The 20,769-nt window shown below is 38.7% G+C and overlaps 1 protein-coding gene across 18 annotated transcripts in view; it reads left to right on the forward strand.

Annotated features, from left to right (window-relative positions):
- DLGAP2 (DLG associated protein 2) overlaps positions 1 to 20,769 on the forward strand; it is a 450,442-nt gene that overhangs the window by 358,944 nt on the left and 70,729 nt on the right. For all 18 annotated transcript variants that reach the window (XM_054280610.1, XM_054280612.1, XM_054280611.1 and 15 more), the window contains one exon: positions 7,885 to 8,954. In XM_054280610.1, coding sequence (XP_054136585.1) covers positions 7,885 to 8,954 — 1,070 coding nt within the window. The remainder of the gene's footprint in view (positions 1 to 7,884; positions 8,955 to 20,769) is intronic.

Consider the following 20,769-nt stretch of genomic DNA (forward strand, 5'->3'; position numbering starts at 1 on the left):
CTGAATTAATGCTCAGGAAAAAGAAATACAAAGGTAATTTTGAAATAGAATGGTATTTTAAATTGAGCAATCATTGTTCCATGGCAATAATCAATGCTTTTGGTGATTAACTATTACATTACTTCTTTCCCAGAAGAGCACTCTGTAAAAAAAGTGAAATCTTTAAAACATATCCATGTTTTAAATAATAGTAAAAGGCAATTTAGAGGGAATATACAATAAATATTTTTGCTTGGATACATGAGCATTAGTTCTTGCAGTCCCCTTAGTATTGGATGGAGTGGAAAACTTCCTCCATGATGTATCATCATAAAAAGTGGAAAAATTCAGAAGAATTCCAGAAACACTGAGAAAAAAAACCCCAAGGAATGAGATCATAAATACCAGCATTATTTTTTGTTTGATTTTTTATTTAAGAATCAATGATAATGGATATTTGGTGGTTCCATCCAGCTGAATAGTTGGTCCAAGTGTTTGGATCCTTGGGATTAAATTTTGGCAATTATGCTATCACAGGCAATATTTCAAAAAAACAGTTTCACCCTTCCATGCCATCATCTTTCTGACTGGGAACCCTTTCATGTTTCTAACACATTTATTCCAGTCCAGCCCAAATTGTGGATTCTGCAAAATGCAGCCTTGATTAGAGATGATCTACCTCAAGTAACACAGGTGTCATAGGTAAAATGACCAAGAACTTTCTCAGCAAATGTTTACAACTAATCCTGGCCCCATGAAGTTAATGGGGAGATTTGTTACTGCTCTCAACATGACAAGGATTTCCCTTGTACTTCCAGAGCTGTGCATAGATTTTTGTGTATGTCTTTGGGTTGTACCCTGCAATTACTTTGGCTACCTTTAATTGCTGAGAAAACAGTGGCAGTTTTATGACCACAAGGGAAATGGATTGTCTCATGACTTAATAACTGCAAGCAGCAAAATTTTATCCTGTAGGATAGAAAATCCATAAAGCCAAGCACAATAAGGAGCAAAGGAAGTTTAATGGTGTTGGGGTAGCATTTCTGCTCTGTATTTGGAAGCATTAAAACCAATTGTTCAGTGATATTCACATAGTGAAGCCCTAGTTGACTCCGTAGAGCTGGATTTTTCCAGAAAATAAGCTGATGTGTCAGTTATTTTAGGTCAGTCTAGTTCTGCTACATTATATTTTTCCAGAACTTCGCTGATCATACAGATTCTGTGAAAAAGTATTAGTCGAAATCATTCTGTGGACTTCCCTGTGTCACAGCACTGTTGAAAGGTGAATAAAGGCAACATACTTCAAACTTGAAAAGCACTGTGAAGACCTGTGCAATGCATACTCCTTGGTACCAAGACATCACACAATTCAAACCAATGGGAATTAATTCTGCACCATCCTGAGGACTCCCTGCATTGCTCCACTCCATATCTTGGAGCATTATAAAAACCCCATATTGCTTCTCATGGATTTCTGTCTTGTCCTTTTTCATGGCATGGGCACAACACTGTGACTTTCATCCTCTCCATACAGTCCAAGGGCTGATTTTTCTACCCAGAAGATGTGAGATGTCTTCATTCCTCAGACACTGTTTCCACATTTCTTCATTTTCACATATAGCATGCCCTGTTCTCCATGCCAGGCAGTCAGTGTTGTAACCTAGCTTTAGCTTGTCCCTGGTCAGAGCTTTCCCCAGTTATCACAATTCTGTACTTTCCTTCTTCCCACTATATTGTGCTTTGAGTGCCCCACCAGCCTGTTCACCACCTCCAAGGTTCCATTCTTGCTCATCCACTATTATTTTGCACTCCTTTTATTATATGTCTTTTCTCTTATCATGCTTATTTATCTCAGAAATAAATGCCTTGACATGTTGGACTGTCAGTTTACTAATCTTTATTTTAAAGATGGATTGACGTGGAAAACTGTTGGGCTGAACAATAGGATTTGGTGCTCTCAAATATTTGTTCCACATGCAGACATCTGTGTAACAGTGCTCAAAACTGACTAGTGAATAAATTGCGGCATTCCACATGGTCCTTACTTCTCCCTTTGGGTTTTCTGACATTGCTCCAATTTTGTATGTTCTGGACTCCAATGCTGTTCTAAATACAATTTGAATGTCCATTTTTATCTAACATTGGAGTTATAAAAACCATCTTACCCCTGGTCATTATTTGTCATGTGGTTCCACTGAACTAGCTTGGGCTGTTAAAACATTTGCCATGGTTTAGAAGTATCCATGTGCTTCAGATCACCTAAACTTGTGTATTTTTGATGTAGGTTTCTGCACTGGAGCTTGTCAGCCACAGTTTTTGCCATAGTCAGCAGAGACAAATATGTACATTTGAAGGGTAGTATTCATCTGTCATTTTTGGACACAAAGTTCAGGCTTCAGAAGAATCATGCCAGTTTCCCACTCAAAAAATAAAACCACATCCAGACTGCGTATTTGTAAGGATCTTTGGCTGGTGTTGTTCCTGAAATCATACCTACCTATCAGTTCCTATTTCCCTAGCATGAAACTGTGATAGCAAGAGTTGAACTCTATGGGCTGGACACACCCTCCAACTCTGTTTGCACTGCTAGTGGCAGCAGCCATACATGCCTGACACACAGTGCTCAGGATTCTGAATAGACAAGCATTTGTTTTTCAGGTTTATGTGTCAGAACATACCAAGCATCCACATGCAGCACATGTGCTGTTTGACAGCTTTGGGCATTTTGGTGCTCTGCTTTAGTTCCTCAGAACCACCTACTTCTTTCCTTTGGCTGTGCAGACTGGGGCATGAAGTATCTTGTGGCAGCAGTGCTAGAAGAACCAATAAATCTTGTCTCTGAGGGGATGCCACTCAATGTTCAATATTTCAAGTAAGCAGCCTGAGTAGTTATGTAGGAACTCACAGAAAGGTCAATACACTGCACGAAGAGCACACACACCACCAAAAATACAAGTCATCTTCTAAATCTGGAAGATGGTCACTCAATCTTTGCAGTTTTATGTAAATTTTATACCAGATGTTGTGCTACATAAATAGATTGGAAATCTCATGAGACCATAGCAGAAGCTTAAGGCATTTCCAGGACTTCTTTGCATTTGGCCGATTAGTCACTCTTCTCAATCCCTGTAAATATTCATTTTCTAGGCTAGTATGGAACACAGAAAAATACGGTAACAATTTAATGAGGAAAGAGTACTCATATAATGCTACTTAATTCAGACCTTGGACAGATATTTTTCCAGCTAAAACATTTAATTATGCATTTTCATGTTTAATGTCTACTTAGTTAGTTAATATGTCCATTTTCCCAATATTTCATTTTTTATTAGTTATAGGTTATGTTGTGAGGATATATTTTTCATAATGCATTTCAACCCTGATTCAACTGTATGAAACAGCAAGATGCAACAATCTGGTTTTTTCTACTACCGCTTTTTGAAAGGTAGATTAGGTATCTCTTTTCAGCAATGCATTTTCCTGGTTACGCTTAGCAGAAGAACAGTTCCTTCTCCAATGAAAACAGCACAGATATTTCAGATGGGAAAGCAGTTTACTGACAGACTTATACAGTTAAATCTGTTAAAATGAATTTCTCAATAGAATGATAAGTAAGAAAAAAATATCAGACATAATTTAGCAGTCCCAGAGAGTATTATCACACCCTGAAAGTTTACTTCTAATATGCAACACAGAAAAAGATTTGTGGAGACAAGCAGTTCTTTTGGTTGTCAGAGAAGTTTCTGTGTTTTTCTGTTGATGCTCTTTAGCCAAGAGCAGTGTTCCAGGAACTCTAGAAATGCACAGCTCTTATGTTTTCTACTTAGAGGGTTTTAGCCTTCTAACCTAGAACTTTAATTGCAATATTCTAATTCATGATTTCAAATATTATTCTTGGTCCTCAAACCTGTCTTTCTTTCCTTGATACTGACTAGTGCAAGGAAAAATCTTGGATGATCTAAAAATAGTAGCCAGACCCCAGACCCCAAACAAAGGCAAACCAACGTCTGCTTGGAGCAAGAGAACAACTCTCAGAAAGTCCAGAACTAAAAACAAGAAGGAAAGAAAAGCAGGACACAGCATGGCATAGCAGGGAAAGACTTGAAAGAGATAGGAAGGGATAAGAAATCCTTCCATCTGCTGAGGGTAAAGGTTGACATATCTGTACAGTAGTCTCTGAAAAAGAAGAGCTTTAAGGGATTTTCAGGGTTTTGGAATTACTGGATTCTCTGACATAACAGCCCTTGTCTTGTTCTAGGTTCATCCCCAGCCCCAGTCTTTAAATATTATCTGACTATCCATTGAAGTTAGTTGGAAGATTCCATTTTGCTCTGATGAAATCCAAAAAAAGCCATTCCTATGCTCTCATATAATATCTTTTTCTCTGTTGCTATTCCTTATCTCTTTGTCTGCTTTGGGTTATGTTTATTTCTTCTTCTGTCTCCTTTTAGCTCTTTAGTTCTGATGGTGGCATTTTATGTTTTTAGAGTGATTGCCCAGGGCAAACATGAGCTGCTGTAAAAAAAAAGCAAACTTCAAGTTATAGACTAAAATTTCAGTCCAATTTGTCATTATCTGATCTACCAAATATGAAACTATTTAATTATACCAAAATATTAAATTTCTTTTGAAAGGATTGAGAAAAATATTGCTGTAGCTTTAGGAATTTTTATGAATCAGCTATGCTGTGGTCATTGACCATAGACATACTTTTAGCCCCTTGCAAATTCTAGAGAAGCATGTTAGCTTAATTGAATTTTAAGCTAGGACATTTTTCTTGGCAGGCCAAGAGTTAGCACATGGGCAATTACACTGCTCTGGTACCACACAGTAATTCATTCCGCCACAGCTTGACTGTTTCTTCAAACACTTCAGTCTCCTGAAGAAAGTTGACTGAATGATACAAAGCACAAATTACTCGATAAATTTATATATTGTATTTCAAAATTCTGAAGATTTTTCAAAATATTTGTATGAAAAACTAGTTGTGTCTGCGATAAAAAACAAGTTTGATATCCTAGATTGACAAACCTAATTAGAGTGATAAATTTAAATGATGCACATATAATTAATTTGGGAGTTTGTCTAGTTTAGTTACTCTCTACGACAGAGTTAAGAGGGGGCAATTACTTCTGGAAAACATCTACTTCTTAATTCATGTTTTAATTATTTTGATTACGCTTAATAAATGCCTATAGCAGTTTCTAGCTACTGTGTTTCAAACAAAAATAATTCAGACATTCCATGTAGCACATAAAACACTATGTGAAAGCAACATACAGAAAAGGGTATTTTTCTATAATTGCAAAATGAGCTGGAATCATGGGGAGCCACGAGGGACAGAAAAGCTGTGGTTAGATTATCCATTGCAGTGCAGTCAAATCATCACTTCTCATATTCCTAGGGATGTAACAGGACAAAAATATTTGAAGCCCTCTGGGTTATGTTTGATGTTGCATGAGGCCTAAACAAATCACCAGGGACTAGCAATTCTGTGCTCAAGAACTCCTTTAAAATTTGTTTCTTATTCTCTTTCTTTCATTCCAGATTTTTTTTTGTAAATACACTGGTGAGGCATAGTACAAGTTATATTCATTCATAGATGTGTAAGATTGTGATGAAAAGGCTTGGGGTTGACTCTCATCATGTTGTTAGAGTGACAGAAGAGCTTCCTTCCACCTCCCTCAGGCTCACACCTCTCTGAACATTAATATCAGAAAATCCGTAAGCATTTTGGAAAATATTTCCTATATTGCAACTTCCTGTTTCTGTAAAAGAAGAACAGTGCCTTCCTTGGGTTGGAAGGCACCTTTAAAGGTCATCTAATCCAACCTCCCTGTAATAGGCAGGGACATCTTCAATGAGATCAACCTCTTCCAGTGTTTTACCACCCTCATTGTAAAAAAAACCTCTTCAGTCTATCAAATCTCATGGGTTTGTAAGAACTACAGTAGTAATCTCTGTCAGGTGCTTTGGGAACCCTTTATGAGAAGTACGGACTAAATAAATTCAGCACAAGGTCCATTATTGTTCCCCTGATAATGTTTGGTAATATCCTGGGTAAGTACCACTAATTACAGGACTACTTTATGTGGCTGAATTCCAAAGTACTGTTATAATTTACTGCCATGTCTGCATATAATCACAACTACGTCATTTCAGAGAAATAGTTATATTTCCTTCCTGTAACTACATTTCTGCAAGGTATTATAACCTAAATAGGACAACAGACTGGGCAATCAGCAGTAATAAGATTTTATTTTAATGTAATAATAGCCAAGAATTAAGTAAAAGAAACAGACAGGAAAACAAAATAGAAGCAGAAAAGGATACATGCACACACCCATCAGTTTGATGCCATGAAAAAGGATGGAGGTGGCATTTTTACCATTAATCCATCTTTGACTTCAGTGTGGCGCTGTTATACCTAGGCTGAAGAATACTTCACTGTTTATTAGTTTAATGCTGCATTCATTTTAAAACGTTGTGTGCAATGCTGCTGAAATTAGGGTGTAATAAAATTATCAGAAACATCTCCCACAATAGGAAATACACAGCATTTAGGTTAAGGTATCATGATGTAACACATATTAGTTGAATAAATTAGGAGAGAGGTATGAGTATTGATGTGCTTCATGACGATATCCAGGCGTTGAGTTTTCACCAGCTGTAGAAATATGATTTAGGAGAGCTCTGTCATATGGTTAGAAACCATTCCATGTGCAGTCAATTACAGTGCTATCTCTACAGCCTGGTTTCAAGTGTCCAGTTAATAAATATTCTCTAGCTTCCATTCTGGTTGAGCTTCCATTCTTCAACTTCCTTGTATCAGCCACCTGTGCTAGATTATTTAGATTCTTAGGGCAAATTTGCAGAAAGGCTGTGCTAAGTGGGTTGTATAAACACTTACACATCTGTCTTATCCTCTGAAGGATTATCTTGCATCTTATCTCTCTGTCTGCTATTGAAATGTTTCTTAAATAAGCTGAAATTGAAGAGGGAAAGTGAATGGGAAAATCAAATTGAAGTATTTCTGGGGTTTTTTTTATTTTTCTGTTTGTAACATGTGACAGCTGCAAGAAATTGCATGAGAGAAAAAAAATCAAAGGCTTAAGTATCAAAATCTTTTGCTTTCAAGTTACTCTTATTTAGCAATCATGCTTGCATAATAACCACAACTTGGAGCACATGATTCATAGGAACAAGTAATCAAGTATATAAAACCCCATAGCTTGTACCTAAATATATTTGGGTTTTTTTTCAGGAATAACTTAGAGTGATTAAGTAAATATTTTGTAGTGTGGTCATAAAAACTTTTTATTGATAAACTGTTTAGCAATATAAAAATTTAGTTTCATTTCAGCACATTCATATTTTTTTCTTCTTGTGGTTTATTATTTATACTTATGAAGAGTGAACTTAGGATCATGAAGCTGAGATTCGTTGAAGAAAGTGAAGTTCCATTTGTGGTACCAAAATTACTCCATGTAAAAAAGGATACATTTAATATATCCAACTGTGAAAGCATCAAAATAGAAACTAGACCCATGTAACTTAAATGATTAGTCCCAAAGCTTGACATATGAGCTATAAATATTAAACAATAAACTGAATACTTGAATGTATCCATTAAATTTGAGTAAATTTACACAATTAATAGATTCATAACATCTAGAATTGGTAGCACATGATTTTGCAAAGAGAAAGGAGGCTGTATTCTCCCCATAATTTACTCATAGTGAACAATTTTAATCAGTTTTTAAATGCTGGAAGCAATTTCATGAATGGTGAGACTTTCCACCAAGGTCATAGAGAAAAAATGTTTAGTTTTTCAATATACTTGGAATTTTCAAGTTGATCTTTTAATCAGACACATAACACAGGTTTTATGTGTTCTCATGACAGACCAGCAGTACTCATGGTCGCCTTCTCAGCACTTCAATGAAGAAAGATACTCTCCTGCTCCGAGGAATATGAAAGGATTATCTGGTAGTCGCAATCAACCACAGTTATGTTCAGCTCATACTTGTGGCTTAGCATCCCCTGAAGATTGTGACCATACCCACGACCTTATCCACCATGGGCAGGAGCCAAGGCCGTCGTATCTCCTCAGCCCCACGGAGAGCTGCCCGCTGGACCACCACCGTTGCTCCCCCCGCAGCTCCATTCATTCTGAGTGCATGATGATGCCCATGGTAATGGGCGATCACATGTCCAGTAGCACTTTCCCCAGAATGCACTACAGCTCGCATTACGACTCCAGAGACGACTGCGCCATGTCTCACGGTAACCCTAAGATTAACCGTATTCCTGCAAATCTTTTGGACCAGTTTGAGAAGCAGCTTCCCCTTCACCGGGATGGGTTTCATACTTTACAGTACCAGCGGACCTCAACAGCTGCGGAGCAGCGCAGCGAGAGCCCGGGCAGGATTCGCCATCTCGTTCATTCCGTCCAGAAACTTTTTACTAAATCTCATTCTCTGGAAGGATCCTCCAAGGGAAATGTTAATGGAACAAAGGGAGACAGTCGAGGGGACGACCATCATCATGGGCACCATTCCAAGCATAGCAAAAGGAGTAAAAGTAAGGAGCGAAAACCAGAAGGCAAGCATAAATCTGGAATGAGTAGCTGGTGGAGCTCCGATGATAATTTGGACAGCGATAGCACTTACCGAACCCCTAGTGTGGTAAATAGGCACCATGCAGATCATATATCCCATTGCTACCCTGAGGCACTCCAGGGGCATTTTGGGGATCTCTCATTGAAGACTTCCAAAAGTAACAATGATGTGAAGTGTTCAGCTTGTGAAGGGCTACCAATGACCCCTGACAGTAAATACATGAAAAGGAGTTCTTGGTCCACGCTTACAGTAAGTCAGGCTAAAGAAGCTTATCGCAAATCATCACTGAACTTAGATAAGCCTCTGGTTCATCAGGAAATCAAACCTTCTTTGAGGCCGTGCCATTACCTTCAGGTAAGAGGAAGATTTTCTTGAGATTCTAATGAAAAGAGCATCACAGTATATGCCATAGTCATCACAAAAAATATACAAAGGTATCTCTCAAAGAATTTCTGTACGGCTATCCTAATGCAGATATCAGATATTCCATTGAAGTGAGAAATCTCTGGCTTTTGTCTTTGATTATAGACCACAGATTAAAAACTATAAAACAAGAGTGATATAAATTTGTTTCAGGTCAGTAGATGTGTTTTCATCTTTGGAATTCATACTGAACACCTTGATGAAATATATATATCACACTAAAAAGGGAGCAGTACTCTCAGCAGTCTGAGAGCTAGAAAGAGTGCTTCAAATACATCCATGAATGGGTGATTTTAAAAACAGGCTGTAGGGAATCCTATTCTTGTGTTCTTTTATTCCTTTTCTCCATGTTTTTGTAAGTAACAGATGAATGGATTTACTGGTGTACCAAATTGCTTTGTTGTGGTGGTGATGACTCACATATTTCTTTTTAATGATTGGATCACCCAGGTTCATATTGAACTGAGTCTCTTTTGAAACCATACTATAACAACATCTGTGTTAAAAGATACATGGGTACCTCAGGGAGAGAGATATTTCAGACCTGGGCCTCCGACTGGTTTTGATGGTGCTCTGCACATGTGCTCTCTTGCAGCAACAAAGAAGCTCCCACTTTTTCCTACATTTAAATTTTATTAACTCCTGCTTGATGCCCTTTGCCACAAAGTCACGCTAATGTAACTATTTACCATGCTGCAAAATTATCTGGATCATAGAATGACATGGGTTTAAAGAATACTTTCCAAAATACTACTTTTAGACATTTGAATAATTTACCTGACCAACATCCAGCACAGTCCCATCACAAGTGACATAAGCACATCAGATTATACAGAGAACTGTGCAGAGTGCAGAGCAGAAAGGAGAGAGTACCTCAGAGGATAACTTCTTCAGTTAGCTTTGTCACCAGAAAAAAATGTAGTATACAAATATTCCTTTAATAATTTATACTAAGAATAGCCTGTACAGCCCACATTGTTCTGAGTATGTTCTCTTCTATTTCTTTTTAAGGAATTCCTCTTTCTCCAGAACTTCATAATTCTCACATTAACATGGGGAAATCTCTAGTCTAGATCTATGTATTATGAGATTTTCAGTTTCTCTGGGCCCTGCAGAAATGACTGTACTTCTGTGCAGAACTCTCTCCTCTCAGAGCTATAGGTATCCAATAGTGATGAGTCAAACTGGAAGAGCCAGATCTTTTCAAATGCATATGCAGACATCCAGGATCAATCCTCCCTACTGAAACAGGGAAAGTTTCTGATTGCAGAGAAAAGAAAATAAATTGCAGCCCTCAGAGCATTACCATGCAAATTGATTCCAATCCAGACTGACAGCTGTGGTATTTTATCATATCCAAGTACATTCTCATGTATGTAAAATAGACTGCACTTCCCTGGAAGTTTTTGATCTAACTCAACGAGCCAGAGCTGGAAGTGCGTCATGTGCAGAGACTTCCATTCTGTCTATGTTCTGAAACCATGCATACAGCTGTGACATTACAGAGAAGTTTAGATAAGATTAGATTTTTCCTTCCCATTCCATACTTCTACCCTGAAAACTCTGATTCCTCTATACTCCTTTGGGTTTAGTGCTTTCCTTCTGAATCATGTTTCATCATTTCTTCTTCCCCATCCCTCCACTCCTACATCTCATATGTCTTTGCAGAAGCTATCAATTTTTAATTTTCATTGGCCTTCTCCTGACTCCCAACTTTTATCAGCATCCTCAAGTGAATGTGGAACACTGAGCTCACAAACCAACTTGGTTATCACCAAGCTTTAGATCCAGCCCAGTGACAGTCCTAGGGGTTGGAAAAGCACACTTCTTTACAGCCATTTTTTATGCTTTTTGTGAATTAGGATTGCTACAGAAAGGAATTTTCTTTCAGTAATTAGGAAGGTTTATCCAGTTTAAAATCTAGGAGATGTAAATTCAAATTTTTGCTGCACAGAGACTTTGTGATCTTTGTTTTTAAGACCTTTAAAAATGGGACAGTACCCATTCCCTATTCACAGGGATCCTATAATCGAAATGTGTTACAACTCAAGTGCGCACTTACTACCACAAGGAATCTCTACTTGTGTCCAAAGCACTATACAAGGAATTCTATAACAGAAATATTCTCATTATAAAATATTAAGATAAAACATAGGTTTCATCATATCAGAATATGCCATTCAGAGCATAGATATCCCTCAGACTGAGTGGCTGGCTTATTCACTGCCCAAGGTCAGCAAACAAATTGAGGGGATTCTATACTGCCAATGAAATAACTAATTGCTTGGTTTTGAAACTTCTGCTTTGAGGGATGTTGGGCTGTCATGATGTAATCATTAAGATCAGAAATATGTCCCATTATTACCTCTGCCAGGAACTTTCTCTCTAACCCAGGAAATGTAATTTTTTAACCTCTGAACACTTTAATTGCTCTATCTGCAACACTGAGGAGGGATATTTAACTTTTCTTATGGCAGTGTAAGCAGCATCACTGAATAATGATTGGATAAAAATAATCATTAGGTTCAGTAACTGAGAAAAGTAGAGAAACATGTCAGAATCCCTACCCAGGAGATTTTACTGCCTTGCTCAAAAGTAGAAGGCAATGAGAATTCAAGGGATTATGAAGCTGATGTGCAGCAGCAGATTTCCCTGAGGTGCACAAGTGAACAGATTAGCATAAAACCCCAAGGCCCTTCACAGGGTCTCTGTTTTTAAAGTGGTATTAAATACACATCCTGACTGATGTTAACTATATATTTTTAATTCTTTTTAAAATAAAGCTGTGAAATTACAGTCTTTCAATGAATACACAGATATGTAAGCGTACCTCTGAATAACAAAAAATTAATGTCTATATTTATATATTATTATCTTTAATCTTTTTTCTACTTTTGTTCTACTATGTAGTTATATGAGGTTTATCAATAGCCACCTCACTTTTCTATCTATTGGTTTTCTTCCTATTATTTTTTTCATTATCTGCATGAAATATTTCTACTTCTATTTTCCATTGAGACTTTTGATATGCAGAATCTCAAACTGAAAAACCATGGCAGTCTTAGACGTGTGCTGTAGACTTTGTTTACTGTCTTATGTTTCTGAGCTTCCACTTTGTCTTCTGTCATAATTACTGAGCTTCTTTTCCTCCAAACTGAAACTCTGAAGAGTGAGCATAGGAATTTTCTTTCTAAGAAGGAAGCTACTAGCAAATTAACAAATGCCTGGGAAAAGGAGATAAGACAAGGGATTTTGAAGTTGTCTCCTCTTTATATGCTTCAGTTGTGTCCTAGAGTTGAAAGCAAGTATTTCTTTAACCTGATAAATCTCCAAGGTTAATCTCTGGCTCCTCTTTTAGGGTTTTGCATTTGCTTCTCCACACAGAGTCCTTGCAGCTAAGGCATCTCCTTGGACTGGGAGTGATGCTGTAAGTCAGAAGTGATTCAGTCAGCATGCCTTTTTCAAGCATGGGTGGTCATCTAGGCCTGAAGTGGATGGTTTGAGAGAATTAAATTAGTTGAAATAAAGCTGTATAAAATAGTGATTATTTTTATCATTTAAAACCCAGATCAGATTTGCTTCACTCCTTCTACAGTGGAGGTGATTGAAACACACAGGAACAAGGGAGAGGGGAAGAGTGAGAAGCTCATTTGGGAGGGCTGTAATGTCAATCAGCTGACCAATTATCACCTCAAGAGCAGAGGACTACCATTTGTAATTGTACACTAACAGCATTTAGCACATCATATCTTGTGAATGATTTGCTGCAGTTACTGTGTATGGGCCTTTAATTTCTACTTTGAATGCAGACAAATTGAAAATTTCAATGCATTTCTGGGCAACAAACACTTTGCCACCTCACTCAGCAGCAAAACAGCCCAAGTAAAACACATGTGCAATAATGCACACTTTTTTATAGTTTTAGCCATAGTAGCTACTACTGTTTTACAAGTCATTTTAATTTTAATATAAAATATGTTAAGAAGAAGATAAATGAGCTGTGAGATCTCCTCTGTCTTCATCAGCTGTTTTGGCTAATTAGGGTTCACATGTGTACAGTGCAATGACTTTGATTAATTCCACTCTGATATGAGTACTAGCAAGGAGCAAAGATTTTTAACAGAAAAAAAAAGGATATGAACTAGATACCTGTGCTGAAAGGATGTGCACAAAAGAGTCACTTACGGTTTCCAGAACTGAGATAACTTTGAATTCTAGTTAAAAAAAAAAATTCCTACAGTAGTGCCAGAAGATAAGTGAGGGCATCACACTCACCATGACTGTAGTTCTGAAGAACAGTGTGATGTGTCACTGATTAATATTCTTTCCTCATTCAACAGCCTCCAAAGCAGCAAGCAATTGGGGTAAACATACCACAAGGTACAGTGAATGAGTCAGCACTAAAAAAGGAAATAGCATGTTGTTCTAAAAATGGCTTCAACCCACTCCTGTCTTCCCAGTACAGTTGAGAGCGAGCGTCATCGCTGACAGCAGAGGCGCTGCTAAGCATGTGGATAATAATGTCAGCTGTGTACTCCACACAATGAAAGAAAAGCACAGTTGGCCTCTTGTAAAAAGAGAAAGAAAAAAGCAGCAGTTTCAACAAGGCTCTTTGCTGGTTTAAGTTAAGGCTGCATGGAGAAAACCTTTGAGGACAAGTTAATGGATAAATAGGCCTTAAGCCCTCAGTTACATTTTCTCAGGAACTCTGCTGGTGGCCGTACAGATTCCCACAAATTAAACCACTGCCCTTGTGAAGCACACGACTGCTTTGTACTCTCCCTCTGGTTTGCAAGGAGGGATTTGAACTCAATGTACTTTTCTCAGCACTTCATCTTTGTGAAACTAGATTGTATGTGCTTGCTTGACATAAAACCCGTGCATGAGCTACAGAAACTACATCCAATCCTCTACCAGTGAGTGCACACTGTGGAGCTAGCCAGAGCTAGCAGAGTTTCGATACATCCAAATCACCATCACCCACGCTGCCTTCACAATGATTTATGAGCAGCCACCACTGAAGAATTAACTGGGCTGTTTCCACAGCAGGAAAAGCTAGTATAGACAGTACGGTAGCAGGGTAGTCTGCATCCTAGATCAGCATGGACAAACACTGTAACATTTGGTTTTCTACAGCCACCCCTATGCCCTCCCAGTCAGCAGTGGAGATGTGCAAGACAAACAGGTAGTGCCCAAACAATAAGGGAAATGAAGGGACAGTTTTTTGCCCTATAGTCCATTCACAGTGTTAATGTCAGCCTGCAATATCTTGTGGAGCATTAAATAAAAAGGAGTAATAAATCCTACACTTCCATGTATTTACAGAATGCTGATGGGTTTGTGTATCCCAAATCCTAGAATACTTAAACGCCCCTAAGGGGGAAATACAGTCAGTCAATGATATTGTAAAGCAAAGCTCTGACCTAACAGCCGTCTTAAATCACTGGTATCTTGAATTTCTGTGTTAATCAGTGATACAGGGCACTGCTTCCATGCCCATGTACAAGGATCCTCTTATTGGATAAAATTAATTACTGAAACTTTTTTCCAAACAAGAGTAGAAAGATTTCAGACTTAGTATTTTCTTAAAGCTGCCAGAACATGTCCCTGTTACTGTGGAAATGTCAAAGCTATGAGTAGAAAAGGAAGGCCGTGATCCCACTGCCCTTTAATCAGGGGGAGTTGTTCTCCTTTATGATGTTAGAAATGTGTTGCCAAATTGTTTCTCAATGTTCACTTCACTGAATCTGAAGGCTGACCTTTGCAGTTGCTGCTCAAAGGTGTCACTAGCTCTGAAGAAGTTTTCATGCAGGAGTAACTTACTGTTGCCTACACTCAGGCCATCTGTCAGAGGAGTCTGCATTGGGGCTGCAGTCACTGCACACTCTCCTAGCCACAGGCTGGCTGCCTAGGGCAGACCCAGCTCCTCTCTAGAGCAGTCCATGCCATTCTTCCTGCAAGGACTGACTGTAAAAATGGTGAAGTATTCACAAATGTTGCTTTGGGGGTTTTTGCTCTTTTTTTTTTTTTTTTTTCTGGGTTTGACCATCTTACAATGCTGTGCTTAAAGTTTGTTTTTTAAAGTAGAATTGCAAATGTGTTTAAGTAGCTCATTGTCCATATGGACAAGTTTCCTGGTACTTTGGTAGGGAAACACTTTTTGAAAAGTATGTAGATAGTTAAGCATTACACAGTAGATAGGCAGGATAAAAATACTCATTTTGCTCTGGAAGCTAGATAATTGCAGTCATCTGGACTTAACCATAAAAAACATTATGTCAATTTTTAGTTAAAATCAGAAAAAAATGATAAGAGGCAAATACAGCTGTTAAATAGCCTTTAAAATATTTATGTTTTAAAGACATGTACTGGTTTTTCAGAAGTAGACCTGTAACAAACTGAAAACAAAGTTACATAATTTCTTGCTTCATTAAATAAGATGTTGTTTACCACAGGCCACTTTCTGAGTCAGCCCTGCATATGCTGCCTTTTAGGTTCATCCTTGGGTTCAGTCATACAATAGCTCTGCAAAGTGGAGACCTTGCTCCTTAGTCTCTGGCTTCAGAGATGCTGTGCATTGTAAGTTTGTTGGGAGCACCTCTCCTTTTCTTATTTTTAGGGGCATTTTTTTTCTCTTACTTTATAGTTCTGTACCCTTGAATAGTCTGTGGGGTCTTGCCCAACTCAGAAAAGCTTTTAGTCAGCTTCAGTTGCTGATGCTGTGGTTCCCTGGGCCTCATCTGCTGCCTGTCAGTCAGGCAGCCCAGCTGGCAGTTGCATTCCAGGTGTGTTCCTTTTCACCTGTAGTAAGAGACAACCTGAAATTCTGTTTAGGTCTTTGGCCTTTTGATGCTTGGTTTTAGCAGAATTTTCATTTTATTCAATTTATAGAAAAAGATTTAAAGTAAAATGCAGCTATGAGCTGGCCCAAAAAGACAAAGACATGGGAAAACAAACTCTGGGTGCAAACTCCCTTCCTTGCCAGGAAAGCTGCTTGTGGCCCACATGCAAAGTTCCAAGTTGTGATCTTTGATGTTTCTGTGAATTCCCCTTAGTACAATAATTGCTACCTTGTGCTACATCTATTCTATCAAATTACATGGTGTCAGGATGGTTTCCTTGGCACTGCATTCTGATCCTCAATACTGTTACGTGGCTCAGCAGATCTCAGGCATTTTTTTCATCCAGGCTAGCCAATTTTTTCCTAAACTCCCTCCTGAGCACTCTTGGTCCAGTACCAGGGTGTGCTCCTGGTAGCCACACTTTTTCAGAGGTAAAGATTTCTCCACAGCATGGGGGTGAAGTGCTGCAGGGCAGAGACCTCCAGGCAAGACTGTGGGTCTTTAGTGACCTGTGTTTGCCCAGCCCAAGGCAGTCACCACACCATTGGCATCCTTCTCTCTCCCAGGTTCTTGTGGCTGTGCAGCACAACAGTGACTTGGGGCAGCTCACCAGCTCAGCTGAACACTTACCTTTTCTTATCCTTGTTACTGTTGTAGGGTTATTTTTCAGGGAGCACTCTAGGTCATTTGACCATTACTAGCATAGCTTAAAAACCTGAATATTGCCTAAGGAAAACCTGCCCCACTGAAGTTAATGGTAATATAATTTTAAAGTGGCTTGAGCTGACCACAAAGCAGTGTCCTTGATCACACACCAAAGGAAATACACAGCCAATTGAAACACAGGTTTCTTGGTTGAAACTCTGCTGGTTTTGTCTCTTAGATTGAAAGACTATAAACAGGTTCTCATGTAAGTACAAGCCAAGCCCTCTCTTCAGTCCAAGTTCAACTTATAATAAAGCTCTGGCACAAGATCTCAGTGAGCTTAGCAGGCTAAAATCACCCACAGGTGGACAAGCCCCTGACTGCTGTCTGACTGCACCTTGCTCCACCATGTCAAAACAGCAGAGTCCTGAGGGCCCCAAAGAGACCCAACAACACAGCAGAGGATTTCCAGGTGGCTGAACTGCTAGGATCTGTGCCATCCATATGAGCACAGATGGTAATAGGGTGGGAATTTTAGCCCACTTTCATCCAAACAGTATAAACAAAGCCACAAAGTCCTCACACCAATTACAGTATTTAGCCATCCTCAAATTATAATTCACATAGTTGCTGGAGAACCAGTTGGGAAACATAGTGCTGGTTCTTTTTTGTTGTTATTGCTGGTTTTGGGTTTTTTTTGTTTGTTATTTTTTTAATTTTGTTTTTAATTTTGCTTAATTTAATTTTTTTAATTTTGCTTGTGAGATATGAGTTATAAAACATGATTAAACTGAAAAGAGTGCAGTTCTTTAGAAAACACAGAAGCAATTTTAGTACATTGGACAGAAATCTTTCCTTCAAAGATTGCTTAGTGCAGTTTGCTTGGAACTCCCCATGAGAGAATAAAAGTAGGCAATAAATAATGCTGACAATGATTTTCCTTTTTGAACATCTCCCAGATGGAATAGTATGTTTGTGGTCTGCATGGGTGTCCAGATTACCAAATCCCAAATTCCTGAAGTCAAATTGTTTTCAACACAATGTAAAGCATGTATTGTTTGGGATCTACATTATTTCCTTCCTCTTTCTGTAACACTATGGCTGTTCAGAGCAAAGCCTGGAGACAATGGCTGGAAAGATTACTCTTGTTTTCTCAGGTTAGCTCCTGCCTTGATGGACAGTGTCAACTCACCTTTGGGAATGCTGCAAGAACTCTCTGTGCTTGTGAGCTGTCAAGAAGTTCAAGGAGTAGAGGGTGGCATGTGAAAATTAAAGCTAATTATGAAGAATGACATTGTTAGTGGTGAGGAGGAGTCCCTGGCATGTTTTGTAGAGACTTTTCAATGACTTTATTGCATAATTCATGTTCCTTGCACAATGAATCAGCACATTAAAAAAAAAAAAAAAGCCACACAGAAGAAGCTAGTCAAAAATGTGCACTGAGAATTGTGGTGAGTTGTAGACACAAGATTAGCTACTGAGGAAACAAACTTCTCTTTTCAGATACTGCACTATTCCTTCCTGCAAAAATCCTGAGCAACAGGGTCTAGAGTCCACAGCCAGTAAACAGGGGAGTGTCTTAGTGCCATTAATCTCAGAAAAATATTCTTGTAATTGCTTGGTGTTCCTTCTTGACTGAAATTGTTGAAAACACAGGAGGTCCAGCTTCCATCTCCCACTATAGCATCAAGGAAATTTTCTGCTAATGCAAAAAATCATCTCTGTCTGCTCTGCAAGATTGTCATTTACTTTCATCTACTTGCAGCTGTGCACAGAGGCTGTTTTTTATGAGGCTCTTGAAGACATGATTTAGGAGAAAACCTCTTACCTGCATTTCAGATTGTGTCATCTTCTTGACCAGGCTGAGAAAGCATGAAATTACAAAAATTATTTGTCTCCAACAGAGTGTTTCATATCTTATCCTTCTTCACATCATGCATAGTGTAATTTCATGTGCAGACTTCTGCTTCTAGTAAAATGTGAAATTTGTATTACTAAAATAAGATTTAGGTAAAAATCAATATTTCCATTAATTTTATATCTGCATGCTAATTAAATTTCACAGAACTCCTATGAGGTAGGTAATCCTCACTTTAACCTTTGGGAATGAGAATTATGAAGAAGTGATAGTCATCTCCCTCAGCTGAAGCCCTTTATTTAGGAGAGTTTCATTTTAGATAGTAAAGTAATCAGCAGTTTTAAGCAGATCAGCAGTTTAGCTGTGGAACAACTTTAAAATTCTGGGAGCTGTGAGCAAATGCCATAGAAGTGGATGGACCAATGGGAGCAGGTCTGTTTTGAAATGTCAGTGGCTGTTGCCATTTTGACTGTTTTAGCTAAACCTTAAACTGAAATAAACTTTAAAAAAATCAAATTAACAGTGATCAAAGTCCAGAAGAATGAACATTTCATTGTTTCTTCCAGTTTTGTCATCAGTATTTCTTAGCTACAAGATTAGACGTTCACACTCCTAGAAGTAGTTTTAGGGGGCCTAGATTGCCTGTTTCTCATAAGGTATAAGGAAAAGCTTCTTCCCCCTGAGTGTAGTGAAACATTGGAACAGGTTGTCTAGAGAGGTTGTGGAGTCTTCATCTTTGGAAATATTCTAAACCCAGTTGGACACAATCAAATTATCACTGAATATCCTGAGCTGGAAGGGACCCACAAGGATCCCTGAGTCCATCTCCTGGCCCTGCACAGCACCATCTCCAGGAATCACACATGTGCCCAAGAGCACTGTCCAAATGCTTCTTGAGCTCTGTCAGGCTTGGTGCTGTGACCACTTCCCTGGAGAGCTGTTCCAGTGCCCAAACACCCTCTGGGTGAAGAACCTTTACCTGATATCCAACCTAAACCTCCCCTGACACAGCTTCAGGCCATTCCCTTGGGTCCTGTCCCTGGTGACCACAGAGAACAGCTCAGGGTCAGCCCCTCCTTTCTTCCCCTCACAGGCAGTTCTAACTGCAGTGAGTTCTCCCCTCAGTCTCCTCCAGGCTGAGCAGACCTCAGCCCCTTCTCATACAGCTTCCCCTGAAGGTCCTTCACCATCTTTGTAGCAGTTCTGGGCAAGCTGCTGTACCTGGCCATACTTCGGGCAGAAGGCTGGTCTAGAGACCTCCAGAGTCCCTTCCAACCTCAGAAATTCCATGATTTCTAATTTGTTCTGTAGTTTTGTTACATCCATCCCTGTTTTCCCTGAAAACATGCTGTTTTTTCTTCCTGAGATTCGGGGGACAGGCACACAGCTGAAGTCCAGTTAAGGCTCCAAAATCCTTCTTCTGTCAAATCTGGTCTGGGCACAATCAGTATGCTCAACAGGAAGAATAGAAACATAGAATAATTTAGATTGGAGATTATCTTTAAGGCTATTGAGTCCAGCTGTTAACTCAGCACTGCCCAGTGCACCACTAAACCATGTCCCTAAGCACCACATCTACACGTCTTCAAAATACATCAGGGATGGTGATTCAGCTGCTTACCTGGTCATCAGTACATTTAAATCAAATTACAACACAGCATAAAACATATAAAATAATAAAAGAAGTAAAATAAGAACTCTACTCAAACAAATATGTATTACTTCTATTAAAAGGGAGATGGAAATAAGATTTAAAATAAAATTCAGAAATCATAACTTTTGCAGCCATTAACTGGTCATGTGACACTCTAGGTATTTAGCTAAAAAATTAGTAACAAGGGGTATTTTCAGATGTGAACTTCTAACAAGGAACAAGGATAGCAACATTTTATCTAAAGCAAGGAAATTTATTTTTATATTAACAAAGTTTCTAGAATACCCACTGTGATGGTGGCAGCTTGGTTTCCTCTGAAGCCTTTAGAAGGTCAAACACCAACTTCTCAGTTCCATGAATTGCATTCTCAGCAGCAGGATGTACATCAGTTTGGAGCATAAGTACTTCTTGCTTTGTTAAGAGGCTGTAGAAGTTTTATCCAAACACTCTTTAACATAAAATTCATGTGAGTGCTTGGCCTAGAGGCTATAACTAAGCTCCCTCTTTTCAGGTAAATCCCTGATCACAAAGCTGCATCACACCCTTTGATGTAAAGGAGTCCCTGTCCTAACCAGCTCTCCCCAGGCAATCTATGAGGGCTTCATGAAAATGCTGGGAGTGACAAAAAGAGGAGGAGAGCTCTCCAAACATCATTGATTAGAAGGAGGCCAAGAAAATCTTCCACTTCCACAGATGTTTCATCATAGAAGGAAAAAATAAGGCTACTTTGAAAAAAAAAAAAACAAA

The sequence above is a fragment of the Melozone crissalis genome, unplaced genomic scaffold (assembly GCF_028551555.1).
Source record: "Melozone crissalis strain CALT ecotype California unplaced genomic scaffold, PUWL_Pcris_2 ptg000027l_1, whole genome shotgun sequence".
Lineage (NCBI taxonomy): Eukaryota > Metazoa > Chordata > Aves > Passeriformes > Passerellidae > Melozone > Melozone crissalis.